This window comes from Buteo buteo, chromosome 7 (assembly GCF_964188355.1).
Source record: "Buteo buteo chromosome 7, bButBut1.hap1.1, whole genome shotgun sequence".
Classification (NCBI taxonomy): Eukaryota; Metazoa; Chordata; class Aves; order Accipitriformes; family Accipitridae; genus Buteo; species Buteo buteo.
In genome coordinates, this window is record NC_134177.1 from 46,924,621 (window position 1) to 46,942,647 (window position 18,027).

The window sequence follows — 18,027 nt, forward strand, 5'->3', positions numbered from 1 at the left end:
ACTACAAATTATTTCTCTCACAAGCCAGTTTAACACAGAGCACTTCCACTTCATAATGAGACAGAAGGTGGAAACGCACTTGAATTTTATCTTTTATATTTTAAGCTCTCCTTCTCTTCAGGCAGCTTCATTCTCCTTCTGTGAATTATAACCTTGTGTTTCAAACATGCAGTTATGGTTGCCCAGGCAATTATCTGGACTGCCGGATCAAGGCCACCCAGAGATGTTTCCGAGCTGATGGTTGCTCAGGTACAGCAGGGTTTGTTGCTCTGAACTTCTTTCCTGTCCACCCTCAACTCAATAGGTCTCTGTTACAGGCTACTGGGCTTGATGGACCCTGCACCTCCCTCAATACAGCCACTCTGACAGGCACAGCACAGCCCCTTTAACAGTCTCTCACAGCCACTATTTAAAACAAAACCAAACAAAAACCAAAGAAAAGCCAAAAAAATCTTTTCCAATCTGTGCCCAGCTTAGGCAGTTCTGACAGGCTGTGCTTTTGCTTTAGGGCAAAATGAGATAGACGCAATGGTCAAGAAAGAATTCCTTCCCAACTCAAAATGCTCTAATTAGCTGATGACATTATGGGATGTTTAAACTTTCCCTAAAGCATCAGGCATTTATCCACTGTGGAGAAATGGTACCAGGCATAACTGAACAGCCCAATCCAGTATAGCAACTCCTACAAACCCATGTGAGCAGTGAATTAAAATAGGCTATTTTCCATACGCACACACACAAAAAAAAGCAACAATTGTTTGTTTGTGGGTTCTTTTCCAGTTGGCTATTGCAAGCTCCCTGCTGCAGGGCAGGACAGGAGGAATCTTAGTTACTCACTGATTCAAGTAAAATCCTCGAGTGGATGCAGTGATACTGACATGCCGATCCTCCACCGTGATGACATATAAATACATGAGGTCTCCATGCATTTTCCGGTTACCAGGTGGAGGGTTCCAGCCACTCATCGTCAATACCTTTAGGCACTGCAAAGGCTACAGAAGAACACAACAGAAGCAACTCCTGTCAGCAAGTATTAATTCCCTTGAGTTACAGAGCCATTGAATGGACATGCCAGATTCCTTTCACCTGCTGCCCTCATTTGGTTCCAGAAACAGAGCTTACAAATAACCTGCTCTCAAGACCATAGCTTTCCTCGAGCCGCTTGCAGTCCACTAATTTGCCTCAGTTTGCTGCCTTTCACACTACAAGACATCGGTAAAAACAGACACCCTGGGCCTTTGGGCTGCATAAGGCATGGATTTCTTGCTGTACTGGTTTTCAAATGGCAGCTTCTAAACCAGAATCCAAGTGGGAGGGTATGGGAAAGCTAAGGGTAATTTGTAGTGATCCGCAGATCCTGTCTCCAGGACTATGCAGAGAAATGCAGTTCTCCCTTCCCTGCCACCCCTCCCAACAAGACTGGCCATTTTACACTCTGCAGATGTCCAGACTCGGTGTCCAGTGTTTTGCACATGAGCTCTTGGACTTTATTCTTTTGGCTAAGCAGTGCTATTCCAGCGCTCATTAAGCATCAAGCAGAGCAAATCCCAAAGTCCACTTCAATCTTTCAATCCCTGAACACCAGTTTGCTGCAAGGAATGTGCCAATAGCTGTTTTAATGACACAGGAGAACTCTACCTTCCAGTCTCTGTTCTGGGGCTGAAGGGCACACAGGGGTCTCTCTTTGCTACCTGGCAGGATATGTTCAGGAGGGGTGCAGTCAATTTGTTCCATTTCAGTACCTTTCTTCTTCCGTTTTCCACTGTCTAGAATGGACAGAGATAGAAGGTCAGTGCTGAAAAACGTAGCATTCCCTCCTCCAGTAATTACTCAAGGAGGAATGCAGAGGTGCTCCAAGTGTTTCTCTGCATTCCTGAATGATGTGGGACAGCTGACTGTTACGATGTGTTTTAACAAACCAAGGAGTCAAGGGAATGAAAACACTGACCACGTCAGAGAAGCTTTTTTGCCCCGTACCTCCCAAGTCTCCTTCAGTGAAGACACTCAGGAAGGACAATGAATTACAGTCCACACCATTGAAAGCATCTGATGGGTCAAGACTCTTCAGCAGGTCCCGAATGTGACGCACGTGTATCCTTGCTTCTCGCACTGTGTATGGCTCTGATGAGCAAAAAGGAAGGAAAGAAACTGGAATTACATAGTTGCTTACTCCTTTGGCACACAGATCTCAAAAAGGAACCAGAGGAAAGGGCTGCCACGTGGCCAAAACCATTCCCTATGAAAACCCTCACTCATTCCCTCCCGAAGTCTGAAGGAACTTGCCTTCCACCACTTTCAGCAGCGAGCCCTCCTGCAGTCCTTCAATAGTTTTCAGCTCAGCAAAGTTATCGAGGACATTGCCATCCAGCTGCAGAGAGAAGCAAGTCCGATGGCAGGTATCTTCACGGTCCATTAAAACTTGGTGGATCTCTTGCACCATCTCTTGAGGAGAGACCTTAAGAAGGGAAGAACCCAGACAGTTATTCTGTCCTCACACACGCTCTTGCCAAACTTTGTTCATCTGCTGCAGAATCAAACACCTCTTGTACCTCTCCAGGCTTGGAAAGGCACACTCCAGCTCTCCCTCCCAGGAAGAACACTTCTGTCCCTGCTGAGAGAGCACTGCCACCTCTGGCAGGGTCGGCCACCCCAGCTCCATCCCACAGGGCTTGGCACCCAGAGGTGGCACAGCCTGGTGCTGTGCCAAGCACTCAGCATGGGACAGAGGTGGCAGAGAGGGCAGTGAAGGAATAGAAGGTGGTGGGGGAAACCAGGGGCTCTTCCCTTATGCATTCGCACTGTGCCATTTGTGGTGAGGCTTTGAATGACGCACGTGGAAAACAGACCGTCCTCCACTCGATCTGCTGTGGTATCCACAGTGCGCTGTGGCGTGTCCATGCCAGTGCCACACCTCCAGGGCATACCACCTTCAAGCGCAACGGCTCCCGTGACGCAAGAAACTGCCTCGGCTTGTGCACCAGGGCTGCTCTCCTACCTCCCTGCTCTGGCTCCAGCACCACTGACACTGCTCTCAAGCTAGGAGGACTCAGGGTAGTTTACATAAGCTGCTGTGAACAACATGGCCTGCTATTATTAGCCTATTAAAACTAACAGCCAAGGGGATTTAAAGGAGAAAAAAAGCTAGGCTGCGATACAGCTTGTTCCACGGGGGATGTAATTTCACTGCACTCTCTGCTAGTTTTGGGGAGATAAGACTTCCCACTGGGTTCAGACTCCAGATGCCTCTCCCCAAAATTAGAGATACTTCATCCAAATGGTGTTTGGTGAAGTATCAAGCTAAATCAGAGTATCAGCTAGGCATGTCAAAGCCCATCCTGATCTGGCAGCACATCATTGTCCACATGACACACGCAGAGCTCTCCATGCAGAGGGGAAGTGGAGACTACATCATTCCCTTGATCTTCAGGTTGGTGCTTGAGCTCCCCGAGTTGTACTAGTGCCTGTTGCTGTACCAAACCCAGGTTAGCCTGAAGGAGCATCATGCCAAAACTGCTAGGCAAGCAAGGGATTTTCCCTTCCTGAGAGTCAGACCCAGAAATCATGTTTTCACATCCCTCCTTTAAAACAGCCCAGAAGTGGGAAGGCCATTTCCCCTGTGCTCAGCTCCATGCCTGAGCCTCTCTGTGATGGACAAGAAGCAGCTACACCTTGGCTAATTCCCCCTCCCCTTGCTCCACACCTGGAGCAAAACACCTTCCTTGTCCTTGCAAAGCCTAGGCAGGCACGTTGCTCACATCTCCTCTTCCTTCCTTTTTCTCTAGAAGCCACTGGTCAGGCAGCTTCTCTCCTGCACCCTCCACGCTTTGCTGCCTCCTCCCCCACTTAACCCCATTGGAGTTTGGACAAGTCAGGGAGCTGCGAACAGCCTGAAGGTATTGTCCAGACTGCGGGGTCTAACAGGGGCCTCCCTGGGCACAGTCCCCTGTCCCCTTCCCTGGCTGGCTGAAAGGACAGTGCTGCGTATGTCCTGGCTCAAAGGATTCCCTTTGAGCCTCTTCCTCCAGCGCTACCTCCGCTCCACTCCCCTCCCCAGCTGGCCAAGGGAGGTACCTGCAGGGAAAAGGGCTCTATTCCTGGTGCACAGATCTTGACGGTAAATCCTGTGTCCTGAATGACAATGACCTCCTGGTCGTTCCCATCTTCTCCTGGGTCAGTCTCCTCATGGCCGTTCTGCCTGGCGTCCTTCTCGCCCTTGAGACTCTCGTGCGGGCCGCTGCCATTCATCAGTGGCACGCCAGATGGGTGCTCTGGGAGAGAAGAGAGGGATTTAGACAAGATATGAGCAAATGGACGGTCCTCTCCACGTGGCTAGAGAGACTGGTTTGGACAACACCACCGCCCTCTGGCCAATCGAAGTGAACCAGGGGTTAATAGACAGCAAGAATTTTATTCTGCACTTGGTGTTTACTAGACATAGGTGTGCCAGGCCCTTCCCTCCCTTCCCCTCACAGCATAATTAACATGCTCTCGCTCGCCTGAGGGGTTTGCATCTTCCACAAACCCTGTGCGGAGAGGGGAGGGAAGGAAAGCAGGAAGGATGGGTCAGCGTACAACACATTCAGCTTAGTCTTAAGAAGCCTCTTAATTAAAAGAAATGGGTGTGTTGGTGCTTTGCAGCCCGGAGGCAGCTGTAACCTCTGCACCAACATGTTACACAGCTCCTAACATACCTCCTGGTACGCTACTGTTCAGCCAGGAGAGAAGGGAGGGGAAAAGAGACGGCAGTTGCATTGCTAAGCCGTGCGTCACGTGGCAGCCAGGTTACTCCACAGGCACACAAACAGCTCCCACACCCCTGCCTGCATCTGGCCACCCTCCGCATTTCCAAAATACTTTGCTGAGATCCCATGGTGCCAGGGTGAGGCTTTGCCTAAGCAATTTTATTCAAGAAAAAGGTGACGACATTTTAAGTGCTCATTTAGACAGATGCGTCACAGGGACAGGGGAGCTCTATGCACCTACTTTGCTGCTCCCACAATGGTTTGTTTTCTTTTCCAATAAGGTGGATAGGATCAGAGAGCGGATAAGATTTAGGAAGCTGCAGGTCTGCTAGAGCAGCCTACACCCACCAAACCAGGCTGGGGACCACGCTAAAGAGGATACGCTGCGTTGTTGGACTGAGCTGCTGCCAGGGTAAACTGGAGTCATGGAAGGAGCTGATGATGACAGCTGTTGAGAGAGGGAAGAGATTCCCTTGTCCCCAGCCTGGGAGCAGGGTACCACTCTGATCCACCTACCCCAGGCAGCAAAAGCTGGAAGGGAGTAGGTGTCGTACCCCGCAGGGTGCGTTTGCAGCATGGCTGTGCCATCCCGGCCATGCACGGCCAGCACATCGGGCTGCTGGACCCCCAAAATCACACGTGGCCATTCCAGTTTGGTGCTCCCAGGCACCCGCTGCTTGCAGGCAGCGCAGACAGAGCAGGTTGGGGGCTTTCCCAGGCACTGGGAACAGCCTTTTCAAAAGGCTGCACAGGGTCAGGGGCGGCTCGAAGCCAGGATAATGCCCCGAGGCTGCCAAGCACCAAGTTGCAGTCCTCCAGCCAGCTCCACCTGGCAGGTCTCTTTCCTCCTCCTCACCTCCTAGCAAGGCATCAGTCCCAGCCCCAGCTGTGCTCCAGGGGAGATGGCAGTTCAACCTCTGTCACTTCTGAAACGCAGACTGGCGCTGTGGCTTGAAGACCTAGAGCTATCACAGCTAGTTCTCGCCTATCAGCCCCAACTGCTCTGGCAGCCCAGAAAAGTCATCCAGCCTTCACTGTGTATAAGAAAAAGGGTTGAAATGCTATATCCTCTTGCACGCCTCTGGAGCTCAACATGAGGCTGCAGCGACAAGCCCTGCTGAAGCGTCCGTGGAGGGTCACACTCCTACTCCGGTCTACAACTGCCAACAGCAAACCTGCCTCAGAGACGACCGTCAAGGCTGAATTAGGACATGGTGAAAGAGAGCATGAAACACAAGGAAAGCACACCCGTTCCAAAAGGCAGCAGGTAACAGGGCTACCGTAAGCAGCCTCTGCTGCCTTCAGCATCTCAGCAGCTGCTGCTTGTGTACCCTGTCACTTCGCGTATGTCCCTAAGCGAGCTGTTCATTTCTTTGACAGATGAAACCATGGACAAGCCAGACAAGAGGTCTGGCTCTGGCTCTAGCAAGCTGCAGTCATGCTAGAAAGGAGGAAGAAAAGCTTCACACAAGAGTGCCCCAAGAGACGTGGTTTCAGAAAAACCACACCATGCCCAGAAGGCTGGGGAGAACCCCTTGTCACACCCTACAACCAGCAGAGCCGTACTCCTCCTGGACTGCCTGAACACACGGGGACGAGGAGGGAGAGCAGAAAAGCTAATCGCAGAAAAGCTATCACAGAAAAGCTACACCTGGGGCTATTAGTACCACAGACCGCACAACCTGCCAGGCTCCCGAGCCAGGCTTGGTCCAGCCTCTGCCCACCCAAGCAGGGCAGGATCACTGAACTTTTGCTCCCAATGTAGCAGCCAGAAAGGGGAGGCAGAATTTGGCTGAGGAAGGCTGTAGCACTGACCAAAGACCCAACAGTCCATTTTCAACCACTGTGGCAGCAAGACACCAAGGGGAACATCCAGGCACAGCTGCAGCGGTGCTGCCCACCGCCGAGACCCCCAGTCTCCACCTGCCCATGACCAAGGACCTTTTCCAACAGCGTCACAGATGACAAGCTCAAGGCGCTGCTTACAAACAGTGGATTTTTGCTGGCAGCTGAGGTGTGGAAAGCGCAGCCTGTGGGATGTGCCAGCTCCTGTCTCCCTCCTCTCGTTCCCAGCTGCATCGGCTGTCCTGACGCTCCCGCAGTCTGCCCTGTGCCATGCTCCAGGCACACTCCTGTGCCTGGTAGTCATGCTCAAGGCTTGACCAAGGATGCTTTCCAACCAACCGACTCATCAGCATTAGCAAGGTGGGCACTGAAGCTACTTCTGTGCCACAACAGTTGGCAGAATATTCCCAAAAGGGACACTGTCATCTCTGAGTAAATGTGATCTTGTTTTATGTCTTTTTTTCTAAGCAAGATCCAGCAGAGAAGATGCCTCCACAGCAAGTAGAAATTAACTAGCCAGCTTGAAGCTGGAAGTGGGGAAGAGGAAAGCAGTGCATAGGGACTAACCAAACCAGGAGGAGACAGGCTTCGTATGACAGCTGAGCAACACACGCTGGTCTCAAGCACAGCAGACACCTTCAGCTGCAAAGCAAAGCAAAGCAAGACAGGGAAAGCCTGCATGCAGCAAGGAAAAGTTACCAACCAGGACCACACCTTTGCTTTTCAGTACTCAGTGGTCCCAAACTATTGATGTTTCAGAAATGGGAAGACTGTTTCTTGTCTGTAGAAATACAACATATTCGCACTTTCCATCCCTCTTTCCCTACCTGAGGGAAGACAAGGCTGGTGCAGCTCCATACTTAGTGACAGAAGAGACATGTAGAGGCAACACCTTCATGTCTCCTTATGCCAGAAGATTCAGCTCCAGCCAGCACCGTCTTAAGCTTAGAAACAAAAGTTAAGCCTGGACTGAGAAAGACCAACTGTCCAGCAGGTTAACCCTCTGATTTAAGGCCAGGGAAGGCTTTCCAGTGGGGTTTTTACAGAACGGGTATGTTTTGACAAAAACAGCATGTTTTGTTTCAACCCCAGCTGACAGCAGCACAGGCAAGCTTGCCTGGAGGACGTGTTGCCTGCTGGGTGCTGACTCACCACATGTGCTCTCCCTGCGGGGAAGCAGAGCTTCACCCGCCTGCCTTAAAGTGGGTCACTGGATCTTACTGCCTGCTGCAGACTGGCTGTGCTGTGGCCTCAGCAGCATCACCAGGGAAAGCGAGGCAAAAGCATCTGGCACTTGATTTCAGCATATTTGGGATGGCAGGAAGAGCAACAGGGACACCTGAAGACACCTGCAGAGACCTCTCTCCTGTTATTCACTTTCAGTTTAAGCCCCAAGCGGGCCAGTGGCTGCATTTAGTTGCAAGCTCTTGCCCACAGGATAAAGTGCCGAGCGATGCACCCCGGATGGTTTCGTGGAAGGCAGCTGAGTCACAGGGAAGCGGTCTCACCTGCTTTGGGGGCACTACCCGGCCGCTCCTCCCGCTTACCATCCCGCTCACGCTGCTGGAGACGGAGCAGGAGATCCCTCCCGGTACACGCTGGCCTCCAGACACGGTTTTGTGGTCTCGACCAAAGGCTGTGACCTCCAGTCTCCCCTGTCATTCCAAGGGATGTGCCAGCATCCCAGCAAGGACTCTCCTCCTTTTGGCCCTTGGGTTGTACCCACAGGCGCGGCTGAGGCTGCTAAGCTCCGGCTTGTGCTGGCTGGCAGCCGAGCTGTAACACGATGTTCTCATTGCTACTCGGAGCACAGCGTGAACAAACCTCGAGTGCACGCAAGACTAAAGCATCAGGAGAATGGGCAAAGCAAAACACTGAAGAGGGGAGGCGGCGGCACAGGCACCACCTCCCTGGGAGCAATTGACTGCCTGATTGTGGCTCGCACCTGGTAGAGAGGATCAGTACAAGGATTAAGTTTCATCTTTACACCTGGACAACGAGTACAGACACCAAGGTGACATGCCCTGTTTTAATCACGCTTCTTATTTACAGCGAGGCTGCAGAGGTGGCAGGCACCACACGAACCCAACCGGTCAGGATCCCAGCATGAAAGAGGGTGTACACCTCAACCCGAATATTGCTGGCTGCATACAGTGATAGACAGCATAGATCATGGGAAGTGTTAGTTAATAACTAATGTTCAAACAAATGTTCTAAACCAACGTCAGTCACTAATCCTTTTCTTGGATTATCAGGTCAAAAAGACAGCAACATTACGTTGCTGTGAGTTAGCCTGGTCTGGAGGGACTGCTCTGTAGATGAGGAGTTTCCTTCCCTACACTGAGTAACAGCAGAGATTATTAGAGGCACAGAACTGAAAATTAAAACCCTACCTTTTCCATCACTGAGTTTAGGAGCGCATTTCTTCTTATTGGCTCCAGTGTCATTCTGAGGGCCCAAATTCTGCCTTTCCCCTCCTCAAAGGTACTTCAAATTCTGAGCAGCATAAGGCAAGTTTCTGCACAGTCTCTCAACCAGCTGTGCCTGCAGCCTGAACACCCACCACTGGCACACTGATGGGCACACAAACAGCAAGCAAGGTGCTAAACCAGAAACCAAGCAACCAGCTCAGGTCAGTCACCCTACACATCCCCCTCATGCCAGCAGGTGCACCAAAAGACAGTATTTGAGACCAAAATTCAGCCACTGCACAGGGACTGAATAAAAACAAAATACAGTGATAGAAAGGCAAAATTTGACCACGAGACTTAAAAAATAATCATCTGAGTTTCTCATATCCTAGAAGTCCTGGAGAGGACAAAAGCCACTCTGAGTTACCATTTGGTGCCACATTGGAGGGACTGGCATGGACTCCAGCAGTGCTATGCCAGTTCACGGAGAAATGGGAAAGGAAGAAAGTGAGATGCGGCCGAGCGGCCGCTCCACAAACAGGTGGCTGCTCCCCTCCCACGCTGCAGCAACTGGCTGGAGCCCCGCTGTCCCCACAGCGCTGGAAAGATGCACTGGGCGAAGGAGAAGGAACATCCCATCCCTGTGCTCAGGGCAGCCCCAGAGCTGCTCCATCCCTGAAAGTCGGGCGTCTCCTCCCAACCACGCGTGGCTGAAGGCTCCAAGCAAACGCTGCTCTGGTCCCTCGCCACTCCCATCCTTTACAAGGGCCATGTTTGCAGTCACAAACAAGAGAAGGATCTACCTTATGCATTACAAGAAAAAATAAGCAACCCCCCCCCTTATGTTTGTTTTGCTAACATGGACATGGCACAGACAGGTCACTCTGTGGTACACACCTTGGGTGTGATATCTCACCACCTTCCTCCTTTTCCTTCCTCACCTCCCCTTCTCCTTTGTCCTGCCCCATCCCACAGGCACATGCAGCCACCCACCCTCGTTACGGGCATACAGCATTTTGGCTACACAAAGCACAACAGAGTGCCACGTCGCTGAGCACCTAGAAGTGTGAGCTTCTTTTTCTTCCTCTTCTTCTTCTGCTGCTTTGAGGGCAGTGCCTGCATCTGAGAGTCAGGATCACAGCTTGGCCTGCTGCTACGGCAGGCAGTGGGGTCCATCATTACAAAACCAGTACTTGTGCCCCGAGCCTTAGATGACACCTCACCAGGGGGGACGGGCGGCACAACTGTCCTTTGGGCCGACGGGGTTTTCTCCACACTTGCTGGCAGAGCAGAGGAAGGTGTCCCAGGGCTCCCCGGGGAGGGTGCAGTACCTCTGCATTTTGGCACGCCGTCCAGACCCACTAAGCCTGAGCCTAAACGTACCTTGTCGTGGCCCTGGCTGGCAGGACATGCTCCAGGGGCCATGTCCCCCCTGTCAGCTGCTGCCACGTGCTCCTCCCGGCGGCAGGATCTATCGGCTAAGCCGCTGTCCTCAAGTTTCACGCAGCTCTGGCAGGCCTCAAGCAACTGAGCGTGATTGACCAGCCCTGCCGGCCCTTCCCCAAGGTCGGCTGGAAGGACAGCCACCGCACGGGATGCCTCTGTCTGCCGGAGCGGGCCGGCAGCGCCAACGCTGGGTCTCAAACAGCTCTTATCACAGACCGCCACCGTTCCTTCTTCGCCATTGGCCTTGGATAGGTCTTGGATGTATTCGGTGCATTTCTGCAGGCTTCCAGTCACCGCCTCGCTGGGGATGATGTCTGGATACGGCCCAGCACACTGGGCAGCTTCTGGCACCTCTGGGCAGACGGCACAGCTCGTGGGAGGCTTTGGTAAGAGGGGTGACCTCTCATCAGGCGAGTTAAAGCTGCGCGTCTGGAAGATTAGATCAGTGACATGCCTGCAGCAGTTTGCAAAAAGGCTGTTCCCCATGATCACAAGCAGCCCGGCTCATACAACACCGGATTAGAAAAGTTAGTTTTGTTTGCAAATCTCCTGTTTGCACACATATACTGAAGTCCCCACAAGGCAAACTCCCACGCGGCAGCCCTCGCCCTCCGCAGCCCGGACCTGCTCGCCTTCTCACGCAGTCAGCCGCCTTCTCCAAAGAAAATTCCTGCTTGGCCCCAGGGTGGCGGGAGGCAGAGGACCGGCAGCTCACTCCGCACGGTGTCCTGTGCACCCTGAGCTCGCGTCCTCACCAGAATCGGATGCTGGGCTCGCAGCGCTTCTCCCAAAGTGCCGGCCCAGTGACCTTCACCCACCGCGCGCCTTCGCCCCTCTCCCCGACCGCTGGGCTCACACCGTCACGATATCCACGAAGCCCAGAAGTAGCTCCCGGCGGCTGAAGCTCTCCTCTCCCCGCCGCGCCAGAAGAAAACCGGACACGTATCTAAGAGGTTCCTCAGGCGCGCTCGCGGAGGGATGCCAGCCCGACCGCCCCGGCCCAGAGGCGGTTATAAATAGCCCGATCTCGAGTGCTGCACCAGTGCAGCATGGGACGAGGGCTAGAGCGCTTCAGCACTGCCAAACCGGTGAGCAAGTGAGATGCATTGAATTACAAGGCGAGGGCAGTTACTATGGCACGCCTGGGCCCAGGCACAGCCATCCATACTAAGCAGGCGAGCACAAAACAGCCAGGCAGTGAACCAGTAAGTAGTTTCCAGACGAATCTTCTGTCCTCTCGCCCTGCTCCGCCGTATCAAACACAAACAAACCACAAAACCACACGCACAACCCCCTAACACCGCTCCTCTCTCCGTGCTAATTTAAGAAATCCCGACAACTGAAAGCAGGGATTACGGAGCTGGAGATTTCTGCAAGCACCAGGCACCCCGGGGAGGCTGCAGCCGAGCAGGCCGCAGCATGCCTCCCACGAGGCCACGCCGCAGCCGCCTGCTCCTCGCCTTCCCCCGGCGGCATCGGCCAGGCATCCCGGCCCCTCCGCACGCCGGCACGCATCCCGCGCTGGCACACGCGCCGCTCGGCATTCAGCTGCTGGGGTTCCTTCAGCGGTCCCGGTTTCCTGGGACACAGGCGAAGAGCCAGATCTTTAAAACGCACGATGGGATGTGCGAGAGCTGCGGCCTGAACCGACCAGCCTTGGACCTGCCCGGAAAAGCCTTCGTGTCTGGTTAGCAAACCTGACAAACCCCCCCGCTCCCAGGCAGCCCAAGTTTTGGCACAGGCTTCCTCGGCGAGTCTCCCGAGCACTTGACACGGCTTCGTGGATGGGAAGGGGCGCAGCTCTGCACTGAGTGGAAGAAATATCATGCGCCACATTCCTAGCACAAAAATCTCAAAACTAGAACAAAGCCAAGACCACACAGCTCACATGATCACTTGCTCAAGGCCAACACAACACACACAGAGGAAGGGCAATTCCTTCTCCAAAGGCAGCCCTGGGAAGGCCAGGAGCAGTCCCCAGAGCCTCCGTGCCAGCAAGCCACCTGCCAGGAGAAAGGCAGAAACCTGCTGAAAAACAGACCAAAAGCTCTCCACAGAAAACCCTGGCTAGCTTCCATTGTCCTTTTAAAGAGAAGAGGAATCGGAAGAGAAGTCTCTCCCACTCCACCTCGTTTGAGCTCCTGCCCCAATACGGAAGGAGCCCTAGGAACCCCCACGGCTGCTCCCCCAAGGAGCCCCGAGACCAGGCACCCTTCAGCCTTGGGAGCCAGCACCAACTTTTCGATCACATCAACATCAGCAACTCACGTTTTTCTGATGATTTTTGAAGCAGTTTAAGATGTACTGACAGCTTCAACTCTTCCTCCTCATCAAGAGGCCTCTGGGAAGAGGCAAAATCTCCTCCTGGAGAAGTACCTGGTCAGGAGGTCTCACGCAGCTGAGCAGCACTTCTTCAACTCAAGCCAAAGCAAGTTCAGAGCAGTGTGGTATGTGCTAGCTTTAACACGTGAAGGCTGGTGTCAGTATAGCAAATGCAAATTAAATTTCAGCTGAATAATAAATTAAACAAAATAAATAGTTTAATGAATGTAAATAAATTGACTAAATGAATAGGTGTGAGCTCCAGAGATAGCCCTAATGGAAACATTTCTGCAGGACATCCCGTCAGGGGAGGTGGGAGACAGCACGGAGTTGCCTCCCTCTACCTCCCCAGCGGAAACCACAGCTTCCCAGCAACTTTCAGCACTTTAGGTGCAACAAGCACTTCTTTTAATAAGGGCCCACAGTGAAACGTTAGAGCTGCTCTACTGCCATCATTAAACTCAAATTGGTTATAACCCATCTGTGGGTAGAGGTATAAGCACTGCATTTATTTTTCAGCAGCTTTACAACACTGGGGACTGACTCGCATGGAGAGCGCAGCGGGGCTGCAGCATGCAGCTCTCTCGACAAGGGCTCCAGGCTCACTGGTCTGGACGTCTCTCCTGTGGCACTACCAACCCACGGATGACAAGTGGGGAAATTATTCATTCCTAGCTCTTGTGCATCCGCAGTAAAATTTGGCTGGATAGACCTAAGCAACTCAAGCCACATTCCAGCCTACTTAGAAGTTTGTGGCTTTTTTGTGTTCCTATTGATACTGGGACATTTGCATTGCAGCTGTGCCCTAGGGCATTCATGGGGTCCCACAGCTGCTGGCTCAGGCACTTACAAGCCACTGAAATACCTCACACTTTGCATTTGGCACCCCGAGTTACCCACACTGTGCTCTCCACACCTGGGAACTACATTTAAACCCATTTGTAAACTTTCTATCTGGCCAAAACTTTGGAAGCTTAGTCCCAAAACTAGCTGGCTGTGTGACCCCACTACAACAACGTGCAATTCAAACATCACAGAAATCAGGAGCAAAGACTAGGACCCAAGGCAAAGTGCAAAGATCAGCACCAACAAAAACATCAACTATGTTAGGAAGAGCATGCTTCTCAAATTTCAAGAGAAGAGAGCCAGATGAAGGAATTGCATTTCAGACAGATACCAAGAAACAGTCAATAATTCTCCAAGTACGTGTTTTTTATTCTGGCGCATACCTTAGTTTCAGAAAGCTACTGAGACAGCGAGAGCCCAAGACAGTGAACTATCCCGTTAGACTGTGCATGCAGTGGGACCAGCAGAACATCAGGCTTGCAGCCAGAAGCAGCTGTGATGGGAGGCAAGAGCCACAGCTCCACAGTGTTGCGGGGAAGACTCCAGCTTCACCCTCTGCTACTACTGATGCTTGTCACCACAACCACAGCAGCTCTGGAGAAAACTCCACGCAGCACAAGCCTGGAAAGACCAACTTCGCCAGTCCCGAGAGCCCTATATAAATCTTAAACTGGCTGAGAGCCCCAAGACCTGCCGAGCTGACAGCAGCGTTCGCAGGGGAGATCAGACGGCTGCGATGTTGTCCTCAGCAGCTCCCACTGCCTTCCTGCATCCTGCGGCACAGATGTGCCGATTATCCCGCAGCCTCCCACCCAGCCAGCCCTGCGCCAGCCGCCCGCGGCTGCCCTGGGCCTGCTCGGGGCCGCACACAGCCCCAGGGAAACAGGCTGGGCAGCTGCTCCCCACGGCTCTGCAGTAGCGTGCTGCAGGCAGGAGCCTGGGAAACTTGCCTGTCCCACAGAAACCCCTCTGCCAGGGACACCAGGCAACCCCATCCTACCTTAGTGCCATAACCCAAGCTGGCACCAGAACCCACCTTAACCCCAGCCGAACCTGCACGCTGAGCTTCCAGGCTGACAGAGGCTTCGCAAGCTTCAGCACTGCTGATGATAAAGACAGAGCCTTAGTTATCCCCAGTGCCTGCTCGCAGGGCACTGCGCAACATGGCTTGCTAACAGGCAATATCCACGTTACAATTTCCAGCCCCATCCAACCGCAACGGCAGGAGGGTAGCTAGCACAGTACCCGAGAAGGAGGGCTGGTGTCGGGCTAGTCCGACCCACAGGAGCTCTAGGTAAGCAGGGCGAGAGTCACGATCCTGCAGTTTTATGTTGTTGGACAGTAACTGCATAAAACTCCTTTGAGCCTGCACCTTTGTCAACAGGTCGCAGCAGAGCTTTTCTCTTTAAAGAGGAGGGCAAACTAAGGAATGCTTTTTTAAAAAAAATTACTCTAATGTCACTTAGTTATAGGGAACCTTACTTCAGTGGCCTGCTTCACGGGATTCTTCCCTCAGGACCGGTCAAGCAGCTGGCAAGAACCACAGCAGTAATTTCTTCAGCTTGAGAAAAGAACTTCTGTGAGTGTAGATCTATTTTCCCACCCAAAGAGAGAAGGTTTGTCACCTAAGTGCCTCTGTACCAAATTGTCAAGAAAATGCCAGATAACCACTCATCCCAGACTCATTAACATTAAAGAGGTAGAACACAACAGAAAGCTCAACAGGCAAACAGGTATGTGCAAGCTCTGCTACATCAACAATGCACTTGCGGGAGGTGAGAGCCAAACGCTAACCCTTAGACAGCCTTGCTACCACTGGCGAAAAACTGACCTGCTTCCAAAAAGCGACAGCCACTGCCACCACGGGGATAGATACGCTTTGGTTTTAATCTTTTGCGCTCTGTCCAAGCACTGCCCCGTGGACTGGTTTTACTTCTCAAATGCAGATTAAAAAAATGCATGAACTTCAAACCTCTAAAGCTTCTAGAAATAACAACTTTCTAGTACAACCAATAGAGCATGATGCAAGAAAGCAAAGCGAGCACCGGAAAGCTGCGCCAGGAGAGGGGTGCACTGCCAAGTTTAGTCATTTACAGACAACGAAGACAAACACAGGACTCTGCAACACAATGCTGTTTTCACTGTGCACGAGGCAGTACTGCATCTGCAGGTAGATTTATCTAGGTGCATGTTCCTGACCTACTTAATTCAGCTTTTCAGCTGGGAAACCCACGAGCAAGGCTGCTCAGGCAGAGCAGCAAGCTTCCAGTGGGAGCTCAACTCTGTTGAGCCCACTGGCAGAACTGCTCCGTACAGACATGATCCCCTCGGGTTCCCATCCCCCATCTTGCCGCACAGATGCTGTGTTATCACACTCCTTTCCTCTTCTTAACCTTGTAGCAGTGATCAGATTTCTCTTGCACAATATTCCTCTGATTCTCCCCCCGAAGCCTGTTACCACTGCATATTAAAAAAACCCGACTGCCAGCAATTCAGCCCTTTCCAAAACACCAGCAAACCTCCAAGGTCGGGCAACAGACAGTGATAGCAAATCCCGAGATTAAGAATAAGTCTTCTGACCTTGCTACTAATGCACAGCTACACTTGCCTCCACAGCAGTTTTCCATTAACACTTGCATTCTCCGCTTTTTTTAACAGAAGATGTGGCTGAAGATACGGGTGGCTGGGAAGAACAGGGGTGGAGGGACCTAGCTAGAAAAATCAAATCTTTGGGCAAGGCAAGGTTGGAAAGCATTTTATGGTAGCTAGAAGCACTGCTAAACTTGCATGTGAGAGAAATTTGTTCTAAAGCAATGACAGCTGTAGGAACAGAAATAATCCAAGAAATGCTGCACACAATGGCCGTCTCCTGATCTCATGCTAGCTAGTAAGAAAGGTAACTTAATCCACAACTGCACCCATCAGAAATCATTACAGGAACCCCAACTGTTGATGTTTTTGTGTGCTTCTGCACTCCAAAGGACAGCGTGGCCCCAACGGTTTTGTCTAGTTTGGAGGTGGAGGGAAGCAGCCATCAGCCCTCTCGCCTGTTAGAGGTGGAGAAAACAACTCCCAAGTCCCAACACCTGGCACAGCAGAGGGGTATATTTCCTCAGCAAGAAGGCCCCTCGGAGCCTGCCCAGCGGTACCGACAGTCTCCTTCAGACAAAACAGGGTGCCCAAGACGAGGTGCTCTGCAAGCCGCACAGGCAGCAGCGGGTACACCAGAGCAGAGGCCGATTTTCCCTGGCAGAAAGAGAGGCCTGGGAACCAGAGCTCATAACACTGCTGATACCAAGGCGGACAGGCTGCCCCCACCTCCGCTGCAGCACAGCACCTCTACCCGGGAGCCGTGTGGCCAGAGGCACCACCTCAGCCCCAGGCCCCCAGACAGGACAAGAGCCTTCCTCCTCCTCCCCTGACCCATGAGCTGCCTGAGCATTCGTGCAGCGCTGAAACACGGGGAGGATTTTTCCACCTCCCTGCCTTCTTCAGCAATCAGCTTGCGCCCTGAGAAGCAGGGATTACACAGCGTAACTTTTTAACCCAGTTGCTGGCACTGCAGGCGTGACACCGGCTTTAGAAATGGGTGTGTGGGGGGGAGGGGGAGGCTTTCAGCACTGCGCTCCCCACTCTTGAACTGCGTCCAGCCTGCTCCAGCACTGAAGGCTGATGAACTTTGCTTTAGGTGACAAACTTCAAAAATTCACCTCTCCACCGTAAAATCAGGGGAGGGCGGAAATGGCGGGTCACTCGCTCAGCGGATACAAGTGCCTCAGGTCGAAGGCCAGCCACAAACCACGCTGCTTCTACCCTTTTTTCCTGTATGTTAAAGATCAGAGAAAAAGGCCGAGTCCAAGATGGAGCGCTCAGGACCGTAACTTCTTGAAGATACAGTGCACCAAATTCAGCAAAACCCAGAGCAGGGGGTAGCCTTGCAGGGTCTGGGCCCAGAGCCCTGGTCCAGGTGCTGGGGACGGTCAGGACCTGGGGCTGCACCTCCTCCCTGGCCTGAGCTGCTCGGGGTCTGGTTTAAAGCAAGAGCAGCCAGCAAATAACTCAGTAAAACATGTCACTTCCAGCTAAGGTCTCGAAGGAGCCATCTGCCCTTCCCCAGAAAGCCCAAGCTCTTGCTCCAGAGCATTCCCAAAGGTGTCAATGGCTTCTGTATCCCAAACTCCCAGGACGACCCAGCCCTCTCCTACCCACCACCACAGAGACGCCGACATCCATAACGCGGCCGGGGCCGGCACCTAACTTCGTGGCCCGGCGCCCGGCCCCCGGCAGCAGGACCGGCCCCCCGCAGCCCACCCGGTGCTACCGGCGGCGGCAGGGCAGCCTGGGCGGCAGACGGGAAGGGCGGCCGCTTCCTCGCAGCCGGGGCACGGGCACCGGCGTTCCCACCGGGCGGGCCC

The 18,027-nt window shown here is 52.8% G+C and overlaps 1 protein-coding gene across 2 annotated transcripts in view; it reads right to left on the reverse strand.

Annotated features, from left to right (window-relative positions):
• Window positions 1-18,027, reverse strand: part of CLUH (CLUH binding protein of NUMT mRNA) — a 42,522-nt gene that overhangs the window by 23,513 nt on the left and 982 nt on the right. Inside the window, exons 1-6 of one of the 2 annotated variants that reach the window (XM_075033103.1) lie at window positions 10,057-11,368; window positions 4,072-4,268; window positions 2,284-2,455; window positions 1,978-2,121; window positions 1,639-1,766; window positions 838-992 (exon numbers count right to left, since the gene is read on the reverse strand). In XM_075033103.1, coding sequence (XP_074889204.1) covers window positions 838-992; window positions 1,639-1,766; window positions 1,978-2,121; window positions 2,284-2,455; window positions 4,072-4,268; window positions 10,057-10,930 — 1,670 coding nt within the window. In that variant the 5' untranslated portion in view covers window positions 10,931-11,368. Of the gene's footprint in view, window positions 1-837; window positions 993-1,638; window positions 1,767-1,977; window positions 2,122-2,283; window positions 2,456-4,071; window positions 4,269-10,056; window positions 11,369-18,027 lie in introns of those variants that run through there. The other variant, XM_075033104.1, reaches the window with a different exon arrangement.